At 33.6% G+C, this 25,579-nt stretch overlaps 2 protein-coding genes and 1 long non-coding RNA gene across 4 annotated transcripts; 2 read left to right on the plus strand and 1 right to left on the minus strand.

Annotated features, from left to right (window-relative positions):
• The first annotated feature begins 988 nt into the window (after positions 1-988).
• On the plus strand, positions 989-6,939 carry LOC133857222 (flavanone 3-dioxygenase 2-like). Its single transcript, XM_062292406.1, has 4 exons — positions 989-1,359; positions 1,567-1,814; positions 2,978-3,296; positions 6,536-6,939. The coding sequence occupies exons 1-4, from the start codon at positions 1,153-1,155 to the stop codon at positions 6,782-6,784; spliced, it is 1,023 nt and encodes a 340-aa protein (XP_062148390.1). The 5' UTR covers positions 989-1,152; the 3' UTR covers positions 6,785-6,939.
• On the minus strand, positions 3,633-6,262 carry LOC133857224 (uncharacterized). 2 transcript variants are annotated; one of them, XR_009898320.1, is made up of 3 exons: positions 5,705-6,262; positions 5,341-5,443; positions 3,633-3,915 (listed from the first exon to the last, which is right to left on the minus strand). It is a non-coding gene; the product is annotated as an uncharacterized LOC133857224 (long non-coding RNA). The 2 variants fall into 2 exon arrangements; XR_009898319.1 differs by having other exon boundaries at positions 5,341-6,262.
• Positions 6,940-7,041: 102 nt separating the features above from the next.
• Positions 7,042-11,276, plus strand: LOC133857223 (hyoscyamine 6-dioxygenase-like). The gene is given in 6 exon segments (XM_062292407.1): positions 7,042-8,434; positions 8,528-8,711; positions 8,714-8,783; positions 8,937-9,255; positions 10,862-10,952; positions 10,955-11,276. Coding segments are annotated over 6 exon segments (1,014 nt in total). The 5' UTR covers positions 7,042-8,230; the 3' UTR covers positions 11,101-11,276.
• The last annotated feature ends 14,303 nt before the right edge of the window (positions 11,277-25,579 follow it).

Below are 25,579 nucleotides of genomic sequence, written 5' to 3' on the forward strand. Positions count from 1 at the left end.
TTTTTAGATTTCTTTATTCTTTCTCTATTTAATCTTTTTATACAGCAACCTACCATATTTTTATCTTGAAATTATATCATTGCTAAGAAATTCACAGAAGTTTACATTTGCTTCTCAACCAAATTCAAGAAAGAGAAGATAAATGAAAGAACCACAAAGTTTATGTTAGTGACAAAGAATCCTTCATATCCATGAAATAAGGACATTATCGTGAAAGAGATGGGAGATGGGAGAACAAAATGAGAGAGAAAAAAAAAAAAAAAAAAAAAAAAGGAAAAAAGTTTGCTGATCATGTGAGAGAGAAAGATGAAACAAAATTGGTGAGTGAGTTGGCGAATGAATATTACTCATCAAAATTGGTGAGTATTTTCACTCACAATAACTTTTTGGTTAAAGTGGTGAGGCTGCTGAACTGGTTTTTTAGTATTTTTATCAAATTATCTCACCAAAATAGATAAAAAATTATTTTAATGAAGCTACTATGAATGCTATAAGATATTAAGATTTACTTATTTGTAGCTGCATAAGACACGGGTCCACTTACCTTGGTCCATACGAAATGACAGCTTCTTTACAAACAATTATTTCTTTGAAAAAAAATTGAACAAATCCAATCCAAATTCTGGAAAGCTATATAATACCTATATCAATTGTCAGCCCGAAATAGAAAGCTATATAATACCTATTCATTTTACAAATTAAGTAAAATCCAAAGTCCCATGAGAACGAATCAAATTGCACAGATTCCCTTGTGGATAAGCTTTGTTCTTACTTGGACCTCCATCTGATATATATGTATATATTCCCTACTTTACACTATGCTATAGATTCTCTTTTAAATATATATTTTATTATTTGCATTACTTTCTTTTGTTTAGAAAAGAAAGAGTTTTTGTTTGTTTTAGACATCCAAAAGGAATTATAAATTGAGGGGAGGAGGAAAAATCAAGAACTCAACCTCATAGAGTTGTCTGTTTTTGCATTATAGATATACATATATTATACAAGCTAATAGCTAATCATTCAAAGAATATGCTTTTCAGAGGACCTTGAACACCTTTCTGTCGTTGCTTTCCTCTGAAGAAACAAAGATCTCCATAGCTAAAGCCTAGAGGATTAAGCTTGGAGGAGGCACTTTATTTCAGAAAATTAATGGAGAAGCTCATATCAGGCAGGTCTCACTTGCCATTTGTGCCTGAATCCTTCATATTACCACCAGAAAGCAGACCAGGGCAGACTAAATTCCCTCCATGTGACTCCATTCCAGTCATTGATCTTGGAGGACAACAACTTGGTTTTGATCGAGCACAGCTAGTTAAACAGATTATCCAGGCTAGCCAAGAATTCGGATTCTTTCAGGTTTTTTATATGTACTTGAATCTTCTTTTTTTCAGTTTTTCCTGTCAAATTCATATATATTCCAATGATTCGGAATCCCCCTACAATCGGGGATTCCGGCCTGTTATTATCCATGCCCCCTCCTCTTTTGGCAGAGGCCTCCGGCCTGTTCGGGTCAATGAGATCTTTGTCCTTAATTAGAATCATGTTTTTGCTCTTGTTACACAGTTGACTAATCATGGGGTTTCGGAGAAACTAATGCATGATGTGTTGGACGTGGCCAATGAGTTCTTTGGGCTGCCTGCCAAGGACAAGGAAAGCTTATATTCTGAGGACCCCAAGCAAACTTGTAGAGTACACACAAGCATAAACTATGATAGAGAGAAGGTTCATTACTGGAGAGACAACCTGCGGCACCCTTGTCATCCTCTAGAGGAACACATGCCATTTTGGCCTGAAAAGCCTCCTCACTATCGGTATGTTAATTTGGACTTTTATGTATGTATGTATGTATGACATCCATCTCTACCTTAAAGTAGTTCTGTGCGTGACATGAACTGGTTGATTCGTTCGACTTTGTGATTGGAGCAATCATTTCAAAATATAATAAAGATTTTGAAGAACAGATAAGGATTGGATCAAGATTTGCTGCCCAAAAAGAAGAGGGGCAAGAAAATTGCAACAATCATGTGAGTGAGGGCTCCCTAGCTACTAAAACAGGGAGTCCCCCTCACATCCCCTGCCCAATTACTGTAGGTAGGAGAAATGAAATGGGATTTCCAATTTGCACGGCATCTCAATTCTTGAAGAACTCACATATTTTATAAGAAGTTCGGATATACTCTACAATTGGGTTGCCCACCAGAGTGGGAGCTATGGGACCCACTTGTCTCTAGCAACCCGGAGTGCAAGGCCCACTTGCTCATGGTAGTGAGCCCCTACGGCCCAGGTTTGGATCTTCTTAAATTATCTGCTTGAATTTGAGAGAATTCGGGCAGCAGATTGTGAGAGACAAACTTATGAGAACCACCTAACCGGATAAGTGGTTGGACAATCCAATTTTTATTTGGTCAGGTGGATCCCATAAATTCTCTCTCACAATTACCTGTCCAAATTCTCTCAAATTCAGATAAATAATTTGAGAGGATCCTAATTCCTCGTAGCCCCTTCTCTATCAGACTAACTGAATTGCGTACAATTCGAGTAGCTAATTGTAAAAAAATCCTTATCCTTCGTGACATAATTTTACAAAACATAAATCTAGCTCCACTAGTGATTGTGCACTCATTTCCTTAATTATTATGTATTGTACATAGTCCACTAGTGATTGTACATAGTCCATCATGTGTGCAAATAATGCAAGCTGAGGGTGCCGCATTAGTAATTGGAACGCATCACACCCCATCTTGCATCCTATGTGCACATGCACATGATACAAACCAAAGTCAAATTTAAAAAAAAAAAAAAAAAAAAAAAAATCATATAATTTCAAAATAATATCATCTGCCTCATCTTCTTCCTTTTACGATTATACATTGTATTTAACTCCATACATTGAATTCCTCTCATAAAGAAACAAAAATGCAATTCGATCCATAATATGACAAACTTCCTTGCTTTCTCCTCTTAATTATGACAGGGAGGTGATTGGAAGTTATTCAGCAGGGGTAAGGAAGCTGAGTTTGTGGATTTTGGATTTAATTGGTGAAGGATTAGGGCTCGAATCTGGATATTTTAGGGATGAACTCAGCCAAGTTCAGTTTATTTCTGTAAATCATTACCCTCCATGCCCAGATCCAAGCCTAACCTTGGGATTGCCCAAACATTGCGATCCTAATCTCATAACCCTCGTTCTCCAAGGGAAAGTGCAAGGTCTACAAGTCTTAAAGGACGGGCAATGGCTTGCAGTTGAGCCTCTCCCTAATGCATTTGTGGTCAATATAGGCTACATGTTACAGGTACATCCTATTTTCTCATATTCCTTTTGTAGTCTTGCTTTCATTTCTCGCAAGCCCTGGTAATTCATATTTGCTTGTTAGGTTTGAATTGTGTCAATACATATGTATAAGACTATATAGGTCATCAATCATAACCTGACTCATTTAATTAAACGCATTAACTCCTCAACTCTAACTCACTAATTTTGTGTTGGACTTATCGATTGTGTTTAAAACTCTCCACCCTAGCCGACCCACATAGTCTTACAATTAATTTTCTGCAAGATTTCATAATGTCACCTCCATTTCCTAGAAACCTGCCCATTAGAAAGAAAGAATAAACATGGCAAAAGAGAAAAAGGAAAGAAAAGAGAGGGGCTTCTTCAATTTGGAGGCTTGAAAGTTTATATGTATATATACACAGGAAGGGCAGCCCCACAGGCCCCCAAACAACAACACCACGGTTGCATAGGCAATCTAACCAACAACAAAAGTCACACCAACTACAGCAATTACATCAACTGCTTCTCATCACATTTTCAGACTGACCGTAAGAACCAACCAGCCTAGCATCCTTAGCTCCTCCTCCATGGTTGAGATAACTCCCTTTCCAAAAGAAATTTTGGAGAACTTGATATGCCTAGTTAATCACACTTGCATAAATAAGGAAGACCAAAAAGTATAAATAGCAAATAAGTTAGAATTTATTAATGAAAAATGTTATATGCACTTTCAAGTGTCCACTCTCAGACGTAGCAGTGAAAATCACATTGGATCCAAAATTCAATGATGATCCATTCAAAATTCAATGATAATTTTTATTGTCAAGTCGAGGAGTGTGCCACTTGGGAATAAGTACATGGAAGTTTATGTAGTATTTCTCTTAATTAAAATGGAATGGGAAATGCAACACATAGTAAACAGAGTACCAATTTCTATAATCAATTATTAGAAGTTTAGGACAAAGACCTCGAAACCAACTGATTATATTAAGACTTATAGCCCCCAAACCAACTGTCCTCAAGAATACACGAAAATAGTTGAGAGTCTAAGCACTGGTAACACAGACATGCAGCTGATATTTGCAGAACTACCAATTTTAAGACATCCCTCAAAAAACCATGACATCAGTTAAAAAACCCACATCCTGTTTTCTCCAAATCAAACAAAAAATGTTATCTAAATCAAATTAACAAGTGATTACATGCCCAAAACTACAAATGTTAGTAAAAGAGAGTATATGCCTTAAAACAAGATTTTCCATAAGCTTGAGCAGAGTCGATACAACAACATGATTTTCTTTAATCAGAGTAATCAAGTGATTACATGCCCAAAACTACAAATGTTAGTAAAAGAGAGTATATGCCGTAAAACAAGATTTTCCATAAGCTTGAGCAGAGTCGATACAACAACATGATTTTCTTTAATCAGAGTAATCAGAGTTAAAACAGAGATAATCTCACCATAATATTTAGTTCAAGCTGCAATAAGGAGTCTTTCAATCCCAAAAGCAACAAGATATCAGTAGGCCGGCTGAATGGCTAGGCAAATTAGGCAATCGCCTAAAACCCCCAATTAAATAAGGTCCCAAATAGTGATAGTATAATTAAATTTCCTTTAAAAAAAAAAATTAAAGCCTCAATTATGACAAAAAAGTTAGTCAATGCTCTTTAATTAAAGCCCCAGTTATGATAAAAAAAAATATATATTATGGCAAAAAAGTTAGCCAGAGCTCTTTAATTAAGGCCTCAATTACTGTAAAAAATAAATACAAAAAATTGAATTTCAAGATATTAAAGAGGAAAAGAAAGAAAAATGGAATGTTACATTAATTGTATCCCTAAAACAGTTACTAAACTCATAATTTTACATGAACTTAAAACTAAGACTAAGTTGTCCATTAAAATATTTTTTAGAATGAAGTAAATTAAATTCGACATAAAAAGAATTATATATAGCTCAACACAAGATATGACATTTGTTGAAATTAAATGTCTCCTGACAAACATGAATTTTGCAAGTCATTCAGAAAAAATTAAATATTTAAATATAAAAAAGGCGCCACCTAAATTTGTAGCCTTAGGCCTCAAAATCTATTGAGCCGCCTGGATATCATATGCTTCTGAGAAGTTTCTGCAATCGATCATTCAGGGCTGCTGCCCTAAGATCTGAACTGCAAAATTAACAGTCAAACAAAGAGACAGAAAAATGGAATTGCATTCTGAGGCTATGGGAGAAGGGAAAATATTTCTCCTTTTTCCAAAAACAGCGCTAAGAGCTAACTATCAGAGCCATCAATATGCATCATGAACAATTCAAAATGAAAATCATAAAGAAAATCTGTCCTGAAATCAGATATAACCTAAATCATAAAGATCATTACATCTAAATGAAAGCTTAACAGAAATAGACGGAAGAACTTAAGGGACCTGCTTGGGAAGGCTAAGCCTTCTTAGTTATGAACTTTTTCAAATGCAATTCAGGTAGACATAAATTAATGCTCTATAATTCCATCAAGATGCATGGAAGACCACAGTACAACAGCAACAACGCCAGCATTCTTGCACATTGATTAATGCTCCATAACTAAAGCAAGCATTTAGCTAAACACATGAGTTCAGTTCCATAAGGAAAAATTGTGGATGCAACCAATTGCTGTTTCCGTACCATAGTAACTGAACCTTTTTTCGAGAGCGAAAAAAAACCCTAGAATATTTCAGGGAAACGACTGCGAGGGCAAATGATGAATTGGAATTGGAATTGAAATTTGAAACCCTAGGAGCAGAGAGGGACAAAAATTAAGGGGGGCATGTCGTTTAGGTAGAACCGGGTGAGAGAAGGCGGAGAGAAGAGGCCAAATAGGCGAGGAAAGGATGGCGGCGGAGGGCTGCAGCAGGGGGGAAGGGAGGCGGTGGGATGGGGATGAAGCGGAAGCAAAAGGGAAGAAGCGGGTCGGGTAGTAGCTGATGTGGGGAAGAAGAGAAATGCGGGCTTAAAAAAATAAAATAACAAACAACTCAAAATAAAAATATTCACAAAATATTTAAAACTATTTCATTTTTATATCGCATGACATCACAATAAAAAATAAAAAAAATATAACTAGCGATGTTTTTTCTTTTTTATAAAATACTGCTGATTTTTTTAAATTTGGCGGCGTTTTTTTATTATTATATATGCAATCAAATTTTTCTGGATATATTTAATTTCATAATTAGTTCTTTTTAAATCAAGAATTTGTGATTATGATTTGATTGCAGATTATGAGCAACGGGAAGCTAAGCAGTGCTGAACATAGAGTTATGACGAACAAAGAGGTTGCAAGGACAACAGTCTCCAGCTTCCTCTATCCTTCCAACACCTGCCGTGTTGGACCTCTAAAAACACTTCTCTGTGATTGCATTCGTCCCCTCTACAGAGATTTTGTGTTCAAGGATTTTCTTAGCACTTACGCAGACGACACTCCCGTCGGAGTTCCGCCTCTCGAGCGATATAAGATTCAGTATTAAGTAATTCAATGATTAGTTGAGACTAATGCATTAGTTATTGTGAATAATGGGATAAAAATATAATTTCTAGCAATTATGACTCTTATAATGTATGCACCCATGAATAAAACACCTGGTTGGTTGATAGAAGAATAATTGCTATGATCTTATCTTAATATGTACATTCAAATAAATGGAAGAATTCTTAATCTCACAAATCAAACACTATCGTGAGTTGAAGCCTGGACCTTTATCTTTTTAAAAGTGAACTAGTTCTAATTCATAAGGTTATTGGGATTTTTATTTTTTTTTTACTATATGTGTCCGTTTAATTTAACAAAAAATGCACTTTAAAGCAAAACGCACTCCCTTGCCTATATTTTTTCATATTTTCAAATTGCCATTTATTTTTCAAACGAACTTTCAAACGAGATACTTTCTATGATTTTATTTAGAAACACACTTTAAAGCAAAAGCAAAAGTTCCAAAACTATGTATATAAACAAAATGGCACTAATGCCAACTAGACCCAAACCTGGTAAAATTCTCAAAACAATGTTCTTGCCCCTAGGGTGAACTGCAAGTACTCTTCGGGCACTCCTGCATCCCAAGCGGAATGTTTGTCGGCCATTACTCATGTCATGATGACAACTGCCCATAACGATAAACTATAGGATCACTCTGACAATTGTGCCAAGGGGAGTGTTTGTCGGCTGCTACTCATGTCACAATGACCATGCCTACCACACACCCAGGTGGACTGACCTGTATTGATAGGATGTCGGACGCCTAGAAGTAAGAAGTCCATACCGAGGATGTCGGGCATCTAGGTAGGGCAGTCTGTACAGACATGATGTCGAACACCTAGGGGTAAGGAATCCATGCCGGCAATATGTTTCCTAACCAGATGGCCACATGGCCCAAGTTACTACCTATATTGGATGGTGTCATGTGACCTAGGAGTTCACTATAACAGGTAAAAACCTAAGCCTTTACTATCTTTATTGTTCTATATTCCGCTCAGAATCTCTTACTAACTTAAGCATTAGAATGTTCCTTGTCGGTACCTTCGGCGAGTCACTTTTGCTTGTTTCTGGTCTTTGTAGATTTCTTTAACAGACTACCGGTGTGCAGTCAACTATACTAACATGGGGCATGCTTTTTTTGTTGTGTAAGGCATCCAAAACAATTATAAATTGAGGAAAGGATTAAATATTAAGAATTCAACCTCATAGAGTTGACATCGGTTTCATTCATTTTGGCAACAGGGTCTGTTTCTGTATTCTAATATACAAATTATTGGCCAAATCATTGAAAGAATATGCTTTTAAAATGCTTTGAATCCCCTTTTCTTTTTTCTTTCTTCTTTCCTCTGGAAAAATGAAGATCTATATAGCTAAAGGAGTAAGCAAGGAGGCAATATAATCCTCTGACCTTTCACTAAATTACAGTGCACTTATTTTAGAAATGGAGAAGCTCATATCAAGCAGGTCACACCTGCAATTTGTGCCCGAATCTTACATTTTACCACTGGAAAGTAGACCCGGGCAGACTGAAGTTCCTCTTTGTGAGACCATTCCAGTTATTGATATGGGAGGAGAGCTTGGTTCTGATCGAGGACAGCTAGTTAAACAGATTATACAGGCTAGCCAAGAATTTGGTTTCTTCCAGGTTTGATATATCATACTTCAAGCTAAGTTTTATCTTTTGTTAGAATTCTTATCAAAATTTATTTTTATTTGAAAATGAAAAAAAAAAAAACAGTTGATTAATCATGGGGTTCCAGAGAAACTAATGCATGATGTGTTGGACGTGGCCAAAGAGTTCTTTGAGCTGCCTGCCGAGGACAAGGCAAGCTTATATTCTGAGGATCCCAAGCAAAATTGTAGACTCTACACAAGCATAGACTATGAAGCAGAGAAGGTACATTACTGGAGAGACAATCTGCGACTCCATTGTCAATTTGTCATCCTCTAGAGGAACATGTTCAATTTTGGCCTGAAAAGCCTGCTCCTTATCGGTAGTTGTGCACTCCTTTTCTTTTATTGTTAATTGTATTGCTCACAGTCCAATATATTTCCTTAAATTTCGTAGATTTTCTAATAATTTCAGAATAAAACAAAAACCCAATTTGATTATGACAAACTTCTAGTTTTTCTCCTCTTAATTACAGGGATGTGGTTGGGAGTTATTCAGGAGAGGTGAGGAAGCTGAGTTTGTGGCTTTTGGATATAATTTGCGAAGGATTAGGACTTGAATCTGGATGTTTTGGGGAAGAACTCAGCCAAGTTCAGTTAATGGCTACAAATCATTACCCTCCATGCCCGGATCCAAGTCTAACCTTGGGATTGCCCAAACATAGCGATGTTAACCTCATAACACTTCTTCTCCAGGGGGAAGTTCATGGGCTACAAGTTTTTAAGGATGGACAATGGCTTGCAGTTGAGCCTCTCCCTAATGCATTTGTGGTTAATATAGGCCACATGTTGCGGGTACATCCCTATTTTCTCATATTTTATTTGCAATTTTGCCTCCATTTTTAGCCAAGCTTCACAGTCTCTCTTTAAAATTTCGTTAGTTTAGTTTAGGAGGTGATAAAAACGGAATTAAAACCATGGTTTTGATGCCTCCTTCTTGGTTTTGGCATTGCGATTTCGTAGACAAAAAGTACAATTTTAAACCAAATCGTAAAACATTAATTGTTTGGGATTGTGTTTTTTAAAAAATTATAATTTGAAAACGCATAAAATTTGCATTTTCAACTCGCATATAAGAAGATACTTTTTTGAAAACACACAATTTTAAAGGCTAATAGTGACCTATCATACATTTAATAGTAATTTTTAAAGCCACATTAATTTTAAGAGGACTCAAGGGAAAGATATGTCTGCCTTTTAGTACTACTTTGATCGAAAACCTGACTTCTTATATGACCCCTTTGGAATATAAAGTTACATGGGAGATCATTACCACTCCTGATCCCAAGGAATAAGAAGTGGCTGATTATATAAAAGAAAAAGGGGTGTGCTCCTAACAATAGACCCAGAACAAACCAAAACAGTGCTGAAATATATACAAAAAGTAAGAAATGAGACAAATTAATAACTCAGTCCTTTCAAGGGGTCGCACAAAACGGTTTCATAAGCGAAAGAGGTACAGAATAAAACAAGTCTATCTATACTTCCACTTGAGATCAACAACAACCACCCAAAAAAGACTGTAGTGGTAAAAGCACCGTAAGAGTTTAAAACTAAAACTACAAAAAAAGAAAAGTACCAACACAAATTCAAATACAAGAGTCTCCCCTAAAAGGAGACAATAACCCAAGTAAGATTAAAATAAATAAACAGTAAAAAAAAACCCCAAAAAACTACAAAATCATAGGCTGGCTGGACGGATCTCTCCGGCGCGTGAGATCCATGCACTAGAGGAAGAGATCCACACGCTGGCGTGTGGACAACGGACGGAGGAAAAATTGACTACGTCAGATAGGTGGGGCGCCAGTGATCACAATGGTGAGGCATGGGAGGCAGAATCCATCGTACAAACATAGATCTATCTTTTAAAAAACAAAATTTAAGAACCACAATAAAAACGGCCACCAACGCGAGGAGAACGGCGGCGCGGTGGAGAAGTCAAAACACTGAAGTTGCAATTTCGGATGGGATAAGTCGTACAAGACGACAGATAAAACCTCTCTAAAGGTGAAGAGAGCTAAAAAAACCACTAAACAAACAGCTACAAAAAGATGAAGGACAAAAATAAAAGATAAAGGGGAGAGGAGGGAAGAGATGAGACCCTTCCCTCCTCTCTGAGACGGCTGAATAGTGAGGAAGAGAGTAGGGCAGTAAGAGAGAGAACAGAGCGTTTTTGTGATAAGGGGGCTTGTTCTTGCTTTAAAGTGTGCTTGGAGTGGCCTATGTGAGGTCTCTTTTATAGAAGAGAGAATTTTCTAGTGGCATGTGATATACCATACTAGACGAGGTTTTCTATCACCTTTTAAGCTTATATATATGGAAGAAATTTTTTTCTGAATGTTTCTACTTTCAGTCTTTCATGATTAGTTCTTAAATCGTGATTATGTGGTTCTGATTGTAGATTATCAGCAATGGGAATCTAAGCAGTGCTGACCATAGAGTTGTGACGAACAAAAAGGTTGCTCGGACAACAGTTACCAGCTTCATCCATCCTCAAGCAATTGCTATATTGGACCTGCAAAAGCTCTCCTTACAGATATTTCTCCACTCTATAGAGATTTTGTGTACAAGGATTTTCTTAGCGCCTATGTAGCAGACACTCATGGGAGAGTTCCGCCTCTCAAACGGTATAAGATTTAGAGTAATGCTACTCTTAACTCATTTGTCAAACTTATCCACGTAAGTTGGTGTGAAGTATGTGTGAAGAGTAGCGTTAGTCTAAGATTTAATATTAATTATGTTCATATTGATAAAACAGCTGGTTGATTGGAGAATAATTGCAATGAGTCTTCCATGTTTCTTAATTATATATGTATACACACTTAGTATGAGTTGAAGCTTGTTGGAAATGATTTTGGATGGTGCACAAAGTTCTTATTGAAATAAAATAATATTAATATGAAAATTAACAATTAAATAAATAATTGTTAAACAAATAATTGATTGAAAAATTATTGTTGATACTAGACCATATTGATCCGAAATAATAATAATAATAATAATAAAATAAATATTGTACAAGAGATTAAAATTAAATTAAGGAAAGATTTCACAATGCTATAGAATCACGCAAGAGCATTGTCCTTAAAGGTTGATTCGTGCCTCCCGGAGTGTATAACTCGGTGTGATCGGATCTCTTGACACGTAACCTCTCAGGATTAGACTATAGCGTCTATCTTCATTAATGACACACTTCCAAAAACGAAGATCAAATAGAACAACATTTTGATCAAAGTAGATGGGGGATTTAAGAATAATTTTTCTTGTAGAAAAGCTAATAATATAACAATAGCTTTATGGCTTAAAACCAAATTCACGTTGGAATATATGAATGTACATTGAAAAAATATGTTAGAGGTTTTAGCCAAAGAAGAAGATTGTTCTCAAATGTATTGGGAACTCAATTTATATAAACGGTTAAAAAATTTTAGCACTATAGATTTTCTTTTAAGGCTCATGAATGACAAATGGTCATAAGACTCATAACTATTAACCGTTACAAATCAAAAGTAATAAACTTTAATAATGACAAAATGTTTGAAGATCAAAAAGCCATAAAAACAATTTTTTAATAACCAACTGTTACAAAATAAAAACTCATAAATATATATTTTAATAAATCAATTTTTGTTTCTTTGCCATAAAAACTCATGAATATATTTTAATACCAGATGGTAAAACATTTAAAGATGACTAAAAATGAAATAATGTTTGTAACACACATATTACAACAATCCCCCACATGTTACAAACACTAGAATATAAAGAGATTGAAAGCATGCATCATTGTGGTACCCGAAGGTTTTAACCACACCTAGGATAAATAAGTAGGAACTTAATGAATCGTGGTAGGGTTAAACTCTTTTAACCAAATTCACAAGTTGACCAGACTTATCCCCCTCATAACTTTCTCCAAAAAAATTGGGTTGTTCTATAGCGCCTTATACAGGCCATGCACCCCTGGGTTTTATGAGCGCTCTAGAGACCAACCCTAGTCTCATAGGAAGCGACACCACCTCCACACTCACATAGGTGACATCCATCAAGAGTGTGTGCAGGGAACACTCCATCCCAACACGTAGGGACTATGGCTCCATTAAGAGTTTTTAAACTCATACTTAATTACTCTGCATCTTGTACTGTCTTACGCCATAGGGATGGACTCATCACTATCTTCTCAACAAGATAATGGATAAACATAGAATGACAGTACCTCAACATTATCACTTGTGACTTCGTTTCCCATTAAACCTCATTCATGGGATCTCCAATCACAGAGGTTGGGTATCAATCACAATGTCATAATTTGGGTATCAGTCATATCCCCCTCGATGTTTTACTCACCAGCCTTCTTGCTAGTAGCTTGGTCAAAGGATTTGCAAATTCCTTTTTTACCTCACAAAGTCCATGGACATTATACCGGTCTCAATAAGCTGCCTCACAATATTGTGCACTTTTCTCATTATAGATCTTGCTCCTTGCTCGAGCTATGGCAGCCTGTCAATCACAATCAAAACACAAATGGAACTGAATTAGTATATAAAGGCAAATCAATTGATTAATAAGTTCCTTAGCCATTCATCTTCAGTTTCTGCCTTCTCAAAGGCAACTAATTCTGACTCCATAGTAAACCTTGCTATGTAAGTCTGTTTTGAGGACCTCCAAGAGATAGTCGATACAGCCAGAGTAAACACATAAAGTCACATATAGACTTTAGATCATTTGAATGATCAGAAATTCAGTTAGCATCACAATATGACAAATCAAATTAATTGTGCCATTTAAGTATCTCAACAATTTTGAGATAACATCCCAATGCTCAATGTCAGGATTAAGAGTATATCTACTCAACATGCCAACAACATATGCATTATCAAGGCGTGTACATTTTGTCAAAATATCAAGCTATCAATGAATTGTGCATATTTTTTCTTGCATAACATCATCACCGTGATTCTTTATCAAATGTATTTTGAATCTGATAAGTCTTGAATTATTTTATTCAAGACCCCTTAATTTATATTTGTTATGCCTAGTTTGTGTTGTAAATATAACGTTTTGTTGTAGTTTTGTGTTTTATCTTATTTTCAGGTCTTAGTTGAAATCTAATTCAAAACACTTGAATTAGACCTGAAAATATATCAAGGGCGATTTGGTCATTTCCAGAGTTTAAAGTTGCTCATGCCAAGTGAAGAATCGGCTAAGGCAAATAGATCGATCGACTTTATAATCGATCGATCGAATCATCAGTCGAAGAAAAATCGATCGTGCGAGATGCGATCGATCGAGACAGGGCAACCACAAATGCGATCGAGCGAAATGCGATCGATCGACTTTATAATCGATCAATCGAATTTGGATATTTTTGGAACAATCTGGAACAATGTTGACATGTCACTCTTCCTTGATATTTTAAATATCTTATATATTTGTTATATATTTTCTAGATATTTCCTAGATATTTTTTAGATATTTTTTTAGATATTTTCAGATATTTCTAAAATATCTTAGATATTTCCAAATATCTCTTATTCTATCATATCCTATCTTATCTTATCTTATCTTATCATATCCTATCTTATCTTATCTTATCTTATCCTATCATATCCTATCTTATTTTATCTTATTTCTTATCTTATCTCTTCTTTAGATTTTATTTTGTAAATCTCCTCTTCTATGTATATGAGGCATGGGTGAGAGTAATAGGCATGCATCTTCTTGGGACTTCCATTTTTTCAGGTGTATCTTCTTAGTTAATTTTAATGCATTTCATTTCCGTTTGTAATCTGAATCTTCTTATGTTAATATAGTGTTATTAGTTTATTCAAATTTTGTTTTCTTTACTGTTTTTGATTAATCTTCATGCATAGATTAGATTCAATTATGTCTAGCTAATTTAGTTCTTAGGGTTTGATCAAAATCCTCTTAAAAAACCATGAAGTGTTCTTGATGTTCTTGAGATTTTCTTAATATGTTTGATGATTGTGTAAGGCTAGAGGATTGCAAAACCCATGCTAAAATGTTTTGTTTTCAATATTTCAATCCATTTATTCATGAAAAAGAGTTATGCTTGTCTATGAGTTTTCTTGGATTTACGAGTAAAATCAACATTTTTGAAAGAGAATGATGTCTTGTGCAATGATGCTTTTTGACATAATGTGTGTTTTCTCATTAGAGTCACCTTATAGGGTATAATAGGGAATATCGGTCGTTTCACACCTTTGGTAGTTTAAACCGTTTTTCAATTATAGTGTAGCTTTTACATAATGCGTTCTGTGTAAAACTAGATACCTTATCATTGTGGCCTAACTAGGGTTTTCATATATTGTGTATGCTTATTAGGATGTGTTGTAGAGTAGTAAGCTAGGGAGCATTAATTACTTCACACCTTTCGTAGTGTAAACGTTTTTTAATTATAAACTAATCTTTACGTGGAGTTGATTAATGTAAAAGGAAAAATATGTATTAGCCTCCCAAACTACCACCCTTTCTCCGGATGGCACCCCGAACTACCAACACTTGCACTCTGACCCCCCAAACTACCATTTTCTGATTTTTTTAGCCCCATCCGTCTATTTATACCGTTAATTCTAACAGAAATTGGTCAAAAACCCAAAAATGCCCCTCCTTTAACCGTGAGAATTTCAAAGTGTAGGAGGAGTATTTTCGGAATTATGTTTAGAATTGACGGCATAAATGGACGAATGAGGCCAAAAAATCAGAAAGTGGTAGTTTGGGGGGCCAGAATCTAAGCATTAGTAGTTTGGAGGGCCATCCGGAGAAAGGGTGGTAGTTTGGGGGGCTAATATATATTTTTCCCTTAATGTAAAACTAGGTGCTTTATAACTACGTCTTAACAAAAGTGTTTTCATGTCGAGGTCGTCGTAATGGTTGACGCCCATTACACGCTCATATCATATATGTTAGAAAGATCCATATAGATTTTAAGCATTTAATTGGTTGAGAATTGGACAAGATCAATACCCTAAGTTTTCTCTTAGTTTGTTTTCATTTTCCGCTTTCATTCCTTCACTTTATTGTTGTAGCTTCAATCTACAACCCTTGCTTTTATTTTTACTCTTAAGTTAAGTTAAATACGTTCTTTAATATTCCGTTACGCAAAACAACCAATAATCTCTGTGGTTCGATCAACATTACTATAGTACAATCGATACGTACTATTGTGAGTGGTAAACTTATAAATTTAAAATTCACGTAGCCGGTTAGTCCGCTACCAGAATCATATGGTGTAAACATGGACAAATAATCAAAGTGCTCAAATCTTTTAAGCATCTTTTCAACATGATATGTCTGAGATAAAATAATGCAATCATTATCTCTAAGAACTTTAATGTCCAATATGAGATTAGTTTTGCCCATTTATTTTATATCAAAATTATACGCAAGAGATCTTTTAGTTTCATGCACAATATCAATGCTAGTTTATAAAATAAACAAGCTAGTCACCAATATATATAAACAAATAATGACACATTCATTATTGTAAAAACATGCTATGCATTTACTTGCACTATTAATCAAATATGCATTAGACAACATCACCTTGTCAAACTTTTATGCCATTGTTTAGGAGCTTGCTTTAATCCTACAAGGATTTCACCAATTTGAACACTTGTGTGTTCTTGAACAAGGATTATAAGTCTATTGGGCTGCTCCATATAAATTTCTTCACCATTTAGAAAAACAACTTTGACATCCATTTGATGTACAACAAATTTATAAATAGAAGCAATGTCAAATAACATTTTATATATGCAATTATAGTAAACAGAAAATAAGTACTAAATAATCATCATTTGGCCTTTGCTTATAGCTTTTAGATATCAAGCTTGCCTTGTAATTATCTATCATATCATCCAGTTTAAGCTACTTCTTAAACATCTAGTTACAACCAAGTGATTTGGTTGAATGAGGTAACTCAATGAGTTTCAAATATGGTTAGACATAATTTATTCCAATTCATTATTTATAGCCTCTAACCAAAACAAATGTTTCAAATAGATTTAATTGCTTCATAATAACATGTTGGATCATCATCAACAATATAAGCAATAAAATTATTACCGAAATTCATTTCTTTTCTAGCTCGCTTGCTTCTTCTCAATTCTTGCAAATCATCAACGAATTCATTAGAAACAATAGAAGATTCATGCAATAACTTTTCCTTATTTTTTATAGGAAAAACATGCTCAAGAAAAATAGCATTTTTAGATTAAATAAGAGTATTGTAATCTAAAACATCACTTTTGATAATAAGTAATCTATAGCATGAACTACTGCAAGCATAACCAATAAAATTGCAATCACAAATTCTAGAACCAAGTTTCCTTATTTTAGGCTCGGGCAACATAATCTTTGCCAAACATCCCCACACTTTGATGTATTCCAAGATAGACTTAATATATTTCTAAAAAGTTCATAAGAAGTTTTACTAATTTTCTTATGAAGCATTTTATTATAAATGAAACAAGCCGACAATTTGCTTCCCCCACACATTGGTTGATAGCCCAAAACTAACAATTGTAGCATTCATAATTTATTTTCATTCGCTTGATGTAGTCAAGATTTACATGTATAAATCTATTATACCAAATATTAATGAATAAACCAACTATGAACAGGAAAATAAATTTCCATTAATAGCACACAAGTGCTATAAGAAATGTGACTTCCATGAGCCCATCTTTCTCTAAGTATGATCTATCATTTTCTCTTCTTTCTTTTTTTTTTTTCTCAATTGATAGTTTTATGTCAAGATAGTAAAATAAAATATTTTCAACTAAAGCCCCAGTAAATATTCAAATTATTAGGCTCAACCATTTAATAATCAACTAGTATTGGCTCTCTTTGTTATAAAAACGCTATTGGTATCAATCTTACGATATGATAAATTTTTTCCGATGCTAAATGAGCACTAATAGGAACATCAATCATCACAAAAATTTTATTCCTAATCAGCATGTTAGGAAAATTGAAAGCTAAATGATATAGATAAAAAATTAATTAGCAAATACTTTTAAAGTATTCATTCTAATTTAGTATACCATAGCTAATATAAGTGCTAGATGCTATTTTTTTTTTTTCTCAAATAGATCAATAAAAAAAATGTCGCTTATCAGATACAATATTCATATAATTATAATTTTTCATCAGCTTTAATTTATTCAAAGAGCACCTTCATCACTTGATTTTTTTTTTCTTCATTTTAATAAATGAAATTGTATATCATGTTTTTTTTAAAAAAAAATCAAGACATATGAAACATAATTTAAGAACTCATAGCGAAACCAACGGTTTTACTCCAAAATCCTCCAAAATAGGCTAAGTCACCACACACAAATTGGATGTCATGAAAACCGATCAATTGAACATGCACACCACATCTCTTCCTCTTACATGTGCTTACCAACAAGAATATTCAGCAAAATGGTATTATTTGCACACAATTAGCAATGTTTATTTTTTCTTTTACAACATAAGTAATCACTCACATATGTTATTATCAATCGATGTGAATGTTCTCCAACAAACTCAGCACAACAAAATAGAAATTACTAAGTTCTAAAATTCTATAAAATTCTCAACTTTTATTGCAAGATTCGTGACCTAACACGAAAAGATTATTTGACAAGCAAATTAAAAAATACAAATTTGAGTTCAAATAATTGAAAATTTCTTTTTGTCAAAAATATTTTCACTTCCAATATCAACAAATGAAATCAAGCTTTTCTTCTGACAAACAAATCAGATAAATTTTTTTCACAACAGAGGCTTCATCTTTTCAACCACTAATTGATTTCATCTTTCTTGTATGCGAATTGATACCGCAAACTCCAATTGTATTTGACTTCTCATAAGTTCAAATACTATTGTTATCATCCTAATCAAAATATTTGTGCAACCATTAACGTGATTCAACCTTTAAGATTATTGGAAATAATTTTGGATGGTGCACAAAGTTCTTATTGAAATAAAATAATATAAATATGAAAATTAACAATTAAATAAATAATTGTTAAACAAATAATTTATTGAAAAATTATTGTTGATATTAGACCATATTGATCCGAAATAATAAAAATAATAATAAAATAAATATTGTACAAGAGATTAAAATTAAATTAAGTAAATATCTCACAATGCTATAGAATCAGGCAAGAGCGTTGTCCTTAAAGGTTGATTCGTGCCTCCCGGAGTGTATAACTCGGTGTGATCGGATCTTTTGACACGCAACCTCTCAGGATTAGACTATAGCATCTATTTTCATTAAGGACACACTTCAAAAAACGAAGATCAAATAGAACAACCCTTTGATCAAAGTAGATGGGGGACTTAAGAATAATTTTTCTTGTAGAAAAGCTAATAATATAACAATAGCTTTGTGGCTTAAAACCAAATTCACGTTGGAATATATGAATGCACACTGGAAAAATATGTTAGAGGTTTTAGCCAAAGAAGAAGATTGTTCTCAAATGCATTGGGAACTCAATTTATATAAACGGTCAAAAAATGTTAGCACTATAGATTTTCTTTTAAGGCTCATGAATGACAAATGGTCATAAGACTCATAACTATTAACTGTTACAAATCAAAAGTAATAAACTTTAATAATGACAAAATGTTTGAAGATCAAAAAGCCATAAAAACAATTTTTTAATAACCAACGGTTACAAAATAAAAACTCATAAATATATATTTTAATAAATCAAATTTTTTTTCTTTGCCATAAAAACTCATGAACATATTTTAATACCAAATGGTAAAACATTTAAAGATGGCTAAAAATGAAATAATGTTTGTAACACACATATTACAACAATTTAGAGTTTTATGTGATTAGGCTATTGAAATTTCATATATACATGTATATAGAATACAATTAATATGTCTTCTTAATTATTAAAACACCCCCCCCCCCCCCCCCCCCCCAAAAAAAAAAAAAAAAAAACTTGTGATGAAAATCAACTTGTAATAAAAAGGTGTCCAAGAGTTTATATATACATGATTAAGATTACACCTCACCGAAGTGGGATACTTAGGATTAATATATTGTAACATACAGTCGACGTCCACGACAGCCCACCTTATAGACATTGACCCAATAATAACCATTTTTCATTTGGTGGCTCCACTTACTTATCGGTATTTAATAACTTAACATTATTTCTATACATAATACTTAAGACGTACATTTTAATCCAACATATAGGTTGTCTCCTTCGGGACTCAGCCACAAAGTAGCAACCATTCGATTCCCTACTTGTCGAGCTGCGTCCGACCTCATACTAGACATGGCGACGGCTCTGATACCAAATGATACAAATTTCAAGTAAAACTTACCTTTAAAACTTGTTAAGAGGTGGTGCTCAAGAGTTTATATACCCATGACTAAAATTGTACCTAACTAGTACGAGACACTTAAGATCATGTATATATATATATATATAGATCATTCTTGTATTTTGATGACTTAATTGTTTCGGTGCAAGATATAAATCAATGGATAGGGCATTGCCCCTAGTGCTTGGCAAAGCTCATATGCAGTCGGCAGTCCCCATCGCTTTGTGATTACTTTGATGACAATTTGAGAAGGACACATGAATCCTCCCTTTGTACGTTTTGTAACAGCTTCAAGTGCTTGTTGAAACCCTCCTTCCCATGACTTTTATTTCTTATCCATGGTGACTGGTGAGCGCCATTATTGAATAAGAAGTTGGTAGGGATACAATCATCTATTTTAGAATAAATAAATAAAATGAAAATATTTTAGAACCCCAACCGAAAGGGTTAAGTACATTTTCGCCCTTTGTTAACAACTATATTTTTTTCCATTTCCGTTTCACTTTCGATTATAAGCGGTACCTCGTTTATAGGTATATACCAAAATAGTATCTCCGTCAATTTCCCGTCAAGAAAACTAACGAAATTCTACGTTAAACCAATCAAAACTTAACATGTGTCATTAACCTTATTAAAAAAAAAGTAAAAATCAAGAAGAAAAAAATAACTAGAAACTTTTTTTTTAAAAAAAAAAAGAATCAATTGAGTTGGCTGGCCACTCCATTTTGGCTTATGGGGTGGCCAAAAACCACCCCCATATTGCCATTTGGGGGTGGCTTAGCCACCCCTATAGGCCAAAATGGGAGTGGTCGGCCACCACCAAGGGCCGAGCCACCCCCTTTTTCTTTTTCTTTTTCTTTTTTAATAAAAAAAAAAAAGAAAAGAAAAATAAGTTTTTTTAGTTTTTTATTATTATTTTTTTTTAATAAGATATATAACATGTGTCAAGTTTTGATTGGTTTGACATTAAATTCTATTAATTTTCTTAGCGACAGATTGACAGATGTACTATTTAGGTATACGCCTATTAGTGAAGTATTACCTATGATCGAAATAAAAACTGATGAAGAAAAAAATAAAGTCGTTAAAATCTAAGGAGCATAAATGCATTTAACCTCAAAATTGGGATATTTTCTCAATTTTTAGATGGAAAATTACTGTTATGGCCCCACTTGACAGAGTTATCAATTTTTAACAACAAAAATTGCTGATGTGATTATTCATCAATTTTTTTTTAATATATTATTATTATTATTATTATTATTATTATTATTATTGAAATAATGGTGGTTAATCAAGATTGAGTAGGGTATTGAATGGGAGAAATGGCACTAAAGCCCACCTTAGCTTCCAAGTTCCAAGTGGTGAGATTAGATTAAGCACCCAATGTGACAAAAATTGCATGTGGCTGGGAAGCATTTTGTGCCTTCCATGGTGGGCACTGGGCAGGGATCGATCGCTTTCTTAAACCCATCATGCTTCACTTTTCCTATGAACTGTATCATTTAGGATTACTCGATTGATTAACACTTTTTTAGGGATCACATCTCGGCCTTTGGACAGCTATTAACCCTGCTAATTAATAATATTTTAAAATTTATTAATGCTCAATGAATTGACTAACAACACTTCATATTGTTTACAGTATAATTCAAACCTAAATAATCTAATTTGTAAATTTCAATAGGCAAAAAAGGGGAGAGGGAATTTAGAGCACGTTTGGCTTTGCAATTTTACAAGTTAATTAAACATGTGTTTTTAAACAAAATCGCGAAAAAAAAATGTCTTGTTTGAGAATGCGTTTAAAATAAATTGCAGTTCGAAAACTTGAAAAAATACCGACAATGGGTATTTTTTTAAAAAAAAAATAAATAAATAAACGCACAATTTTACTAAACATTTAATTAAGTTTTGAAATTGCTGTTTTTTTTAAACTACGCGTTTTGAAACTGCAAAACCAAGTGTCATTCAGTGTTTGTTTGGTTTAATAGTTCAAAACGTGTAGTTTGAAAAAAAAAAAAAAAAAAATAGCAAATTCAAATCGTTGTTAATGAAAACACGATTTTCAAAAAAAAAATCGTGGTTCGACATTTAAAATTTTGGTTCAACCTTTAAAATCGTGTATTTTTAAAAACGCATCTATTTGCTTGCAATTTGAAAATGTGATTTTGTTTTACCTATTCATACGGCCATTTTTTTCACACGAGCACCCAAATAGAACAATTATTATGATTTTGTTTAAAAATACGCTTTTGGCCAACAAAATCACTGAGCACTTTAAATTATTTTTTTTAAAAAAAAAAAATTCTAATGTAAAAGAAACAATAATAGAGTTCCACTTAAGTTTAGAAAATCATTTTGTGAATGGCTCTGTGGCTACATGGATGTTTTCAATAAGCTCATGAAATTCAGTCAAACTAGGGTTCCACTTACATTTAGAAATGCATTTTGTGAGAGACAGAAATTTATAGTTTTCTTAGTCTGTTGATTACTACGTGACTTTGCTTGTGAAGTTTCAATTCAATCAATGTAATAATGAATCCTGCATATTACAAATATTATTGTAATAAGCAAGCTTATCCTATCACTAAATATTTTTAAATTCTGGATAATCACCATTGGATTCCCTGTCACTAGATTTGTCACTGAGTTGACAACCCTCTCGGGACCCAAAAACAGGAGAATTGCTCACGAGTCACGCCGCTTTTATTTTTGCCCACATTTTGCTAACCCTAGTGGTATTTATTAGATTATTATATAATTAGATAAGTGTCGATTTAAATGCTGTTTTTTTTTATTGTTACATCATTAAAATAATATTACTTTTCTGCAAAAGTCCGTTTGATTTTAGCAGTTTCAAAACGAGCAGTTTGAAAAAAAAAGGTAATGCTAAAAATCACATTCATATTCTACTCGACTAACGTGACAGTGCCAATCAGCCGTTGTTGACAAAAAGAATTCAAGAGCTTATGGGCTCTGCTACATTAGTCCAGTGAAACGAGAGTGTGGTTTTTAACATTTCTCTTTAAAAAAAAATAATAATTTCAAAATGTAGTTAATAAAAACGCACTACATTACTTGCAATTTGAAAGTATAATAAAAGAAAATTCAAATATTCAAAAACCAATGTGCTTCCATAGGAAAACACTTTTTGAGACTTTGTTTAAATGCATGCATTTGACCTGCGAAATCGCGGGGTTAAACGGACCGGACAAGTGTCATTCCAATTTGCAAAGTTGGATTATTTATTCAAGTAATGGCCACTAGTGTCACTTGTATATCATGTGTAACATTGGATTTCAAATGGGTCTTCCATTTTCACGCCCATCGATATTGACTTGGAGAGAGAGATCAAAGGATTACTCATGACCATGGAGACTAAGGAGTCACCCCTCTAGATCCCATGTTAGTAAAAAGCCAAGCTACAAAATCTACTTAGGATGATTTCGGTTCCCAACTCTATTTAGAGAAAGAGAAAGAGAAAGCAACAAAAAAGTAGAAGATGACAGGTATGATAAGAGGTTGCCTTGGAATCTAATTGCAAATCGAAAAGGCCTATAAAATTTGTCACACCCTCCCTCTTTCTTCCCTTTTTATTTATTTATTTTTTTGAACTTTTTGCAGCATTGCATAATACTTACCTCAGCTGGGAATAAGAAATGGATTTGCTCAATAAGAAAATGAATATGTCATTTTTATTAGAGATTGGTGAAAAAGAAAGAGAGATATCATTGCCCTTTTGTCTCTTTGCATTCATGAGTCTACTCATTTCTCTCACCATTCTTTATACATGGGAAAATGACTTATCATTTGCTTCACTATCTTGCCTTATGCCTAAGCTAGTTGACTTTATTCAAGGACAATCAACAAGGCTCTATAGGCAAAATTTTAAAAAAAATTAATGATCGTCTAAAGTGGACAAGGATCCCTTGGTCTCGAGGTGTCCAAACAGTTTCCGAACAGCCCGGGACGCATACCCTACCCATCTGTGTGAACACTTCCATATCTCGGGTCCCTTTTTTAATTTTCTTCCTGTATTTCTTGAAATTCGAGCAATAATAAAAGACAACAAAAGACAAAAGTCAAAAATTGCATTGAATAATTGTAGGATCAACATGAGAATAAAAGTTTTGACCTAGAAAATCTGTAAGATGATAGCCAGTAGACCCAATGGAGAGCAGGCCTCTCTCTTGCAGTCAATTTTTGAACCCAAGTTGTTCATAGACAATTATCATGATCAATAATAAAGGAGACCTAGTGTAGTTTTTTATTCCATGCTCAAACAAGATAATTAAGAAAACTAACAATAAAATAAAGATAACAAGAAAGAATAAATCATGATTATGCCTATATATTACCAGTGAACAAGGTACTCTCTCTTAAATTACTTCCGACAAATTGAATCTTTAAAACAAAAGCAACATTGGGCAGGTGATTTTTTTTTTCTTATATTTTTTATTTTATTTTATTTTTTATGATTGATAATGTGATCATTTCGGTTTCAATCTTATTTTGTATTTTTGTCCTTCATGACTAGTAAATTCACCCCAACTCCCCAGTTAATTCTATCAAATTGAATAAAGAACAGTAAAAAAAAAAATTGAAAAAATGATTAGAAATCAATGACAATAATCACTCAAGATCCCACTGTTAAAACAGAAATCATGGGATTCGAAAAACTATGCTGAGTGGGTGCGGTGCATGAAACATTACTTCATGAATATGTCATGACAGCTTTACAAACAAATACAAGATAATGTAGACCTTTTGCCAAAAATAAAAAATAAATAATTAAAAGAAAAAGAAAAATGAAAGAACCTAGACAAAAATTTATCCAATTTACATAAACAGGTGCACGATTGGCCAACTAGGCCAATAATATTAAAGGCAAAGCTTTTTCTTTAAATTGGGTTAGTCATCTTCAAAATAAATTGATATTTGTCTTTATATTATGTGATTTTTGAAGAATTAATTGATTGCACGTCAAATCTTGAATCGGGAGAATATGTAGAGATCAAGAAGGAAGGTCAAGCACAAAGTTTTTCGCTAGGGTACAACGAGGTCACTTTAATACTTAAGTCAGTACTTGTTGGAGAATGAAATGAGCTAAATGAAAATTAAAAAAGAATAGCATTTGGTAAAATTGATGCGTACCTACTGTTTGATTTCCTAATCTCTCTTTATGGAGTGTTTTTATTTTTCTATGCTTTGTAGGTTAGGGAAGGGATCCATGAGATAACTAATTTGATTATATAGCCCCCACTCCATTATGCATACATTCCCTAGCTCCCAAGAATAAATGGGTGTTAGCAATCCATGTGAGAGTGGCTAGGATAATGTAAATACAACCTCTCTTTATCATTCGTGCGCCCATCCCTCTTGGCTTGGTTGGGTTTGGCTGATCTATAGGGCTTATCGAAAATGGGTCGGCTTAGGCTAGCTAAATGGGCTGGAGAGTCTTGTTTTCAAGGGGTTCACTCTTGAGTACAACAATTCTCATATGCATTACTAAAAATACGTGTTAAATTTCACACATATTTTTAAAAATGCATATGAGAATCGCATGCCCTAAAGACACATGTCAGTCTAATAAACTGTGTCGGTCCACCCAATTTGGAGATAAACTTTGCCCTCAAATTAATTTCAATTTAATTTTAATTCTAATTCTAATTCTAATTCTAATTCATTTTTAACACATGAAAAAACATGATGAATAAGAGAGGAGGAGGTGAGAGTATGAATGGTGACAAAGAGAAAT

This window comes from Alnus glutinosa, chromosome 14 (genome assembly GCF_958979055.1).
Source record: "Alnus glutinosa chromosome 14, dhAlnGlut1.1, whole genome shotgun sequence".
In the NCBI taxonomy this organism is placed as follows: Eukaryota; Viridiplantae; Streptophyta; class Magnoliopsida; order Fagales; family Betulaceae; genus Alnus; species Alnus glutinosa.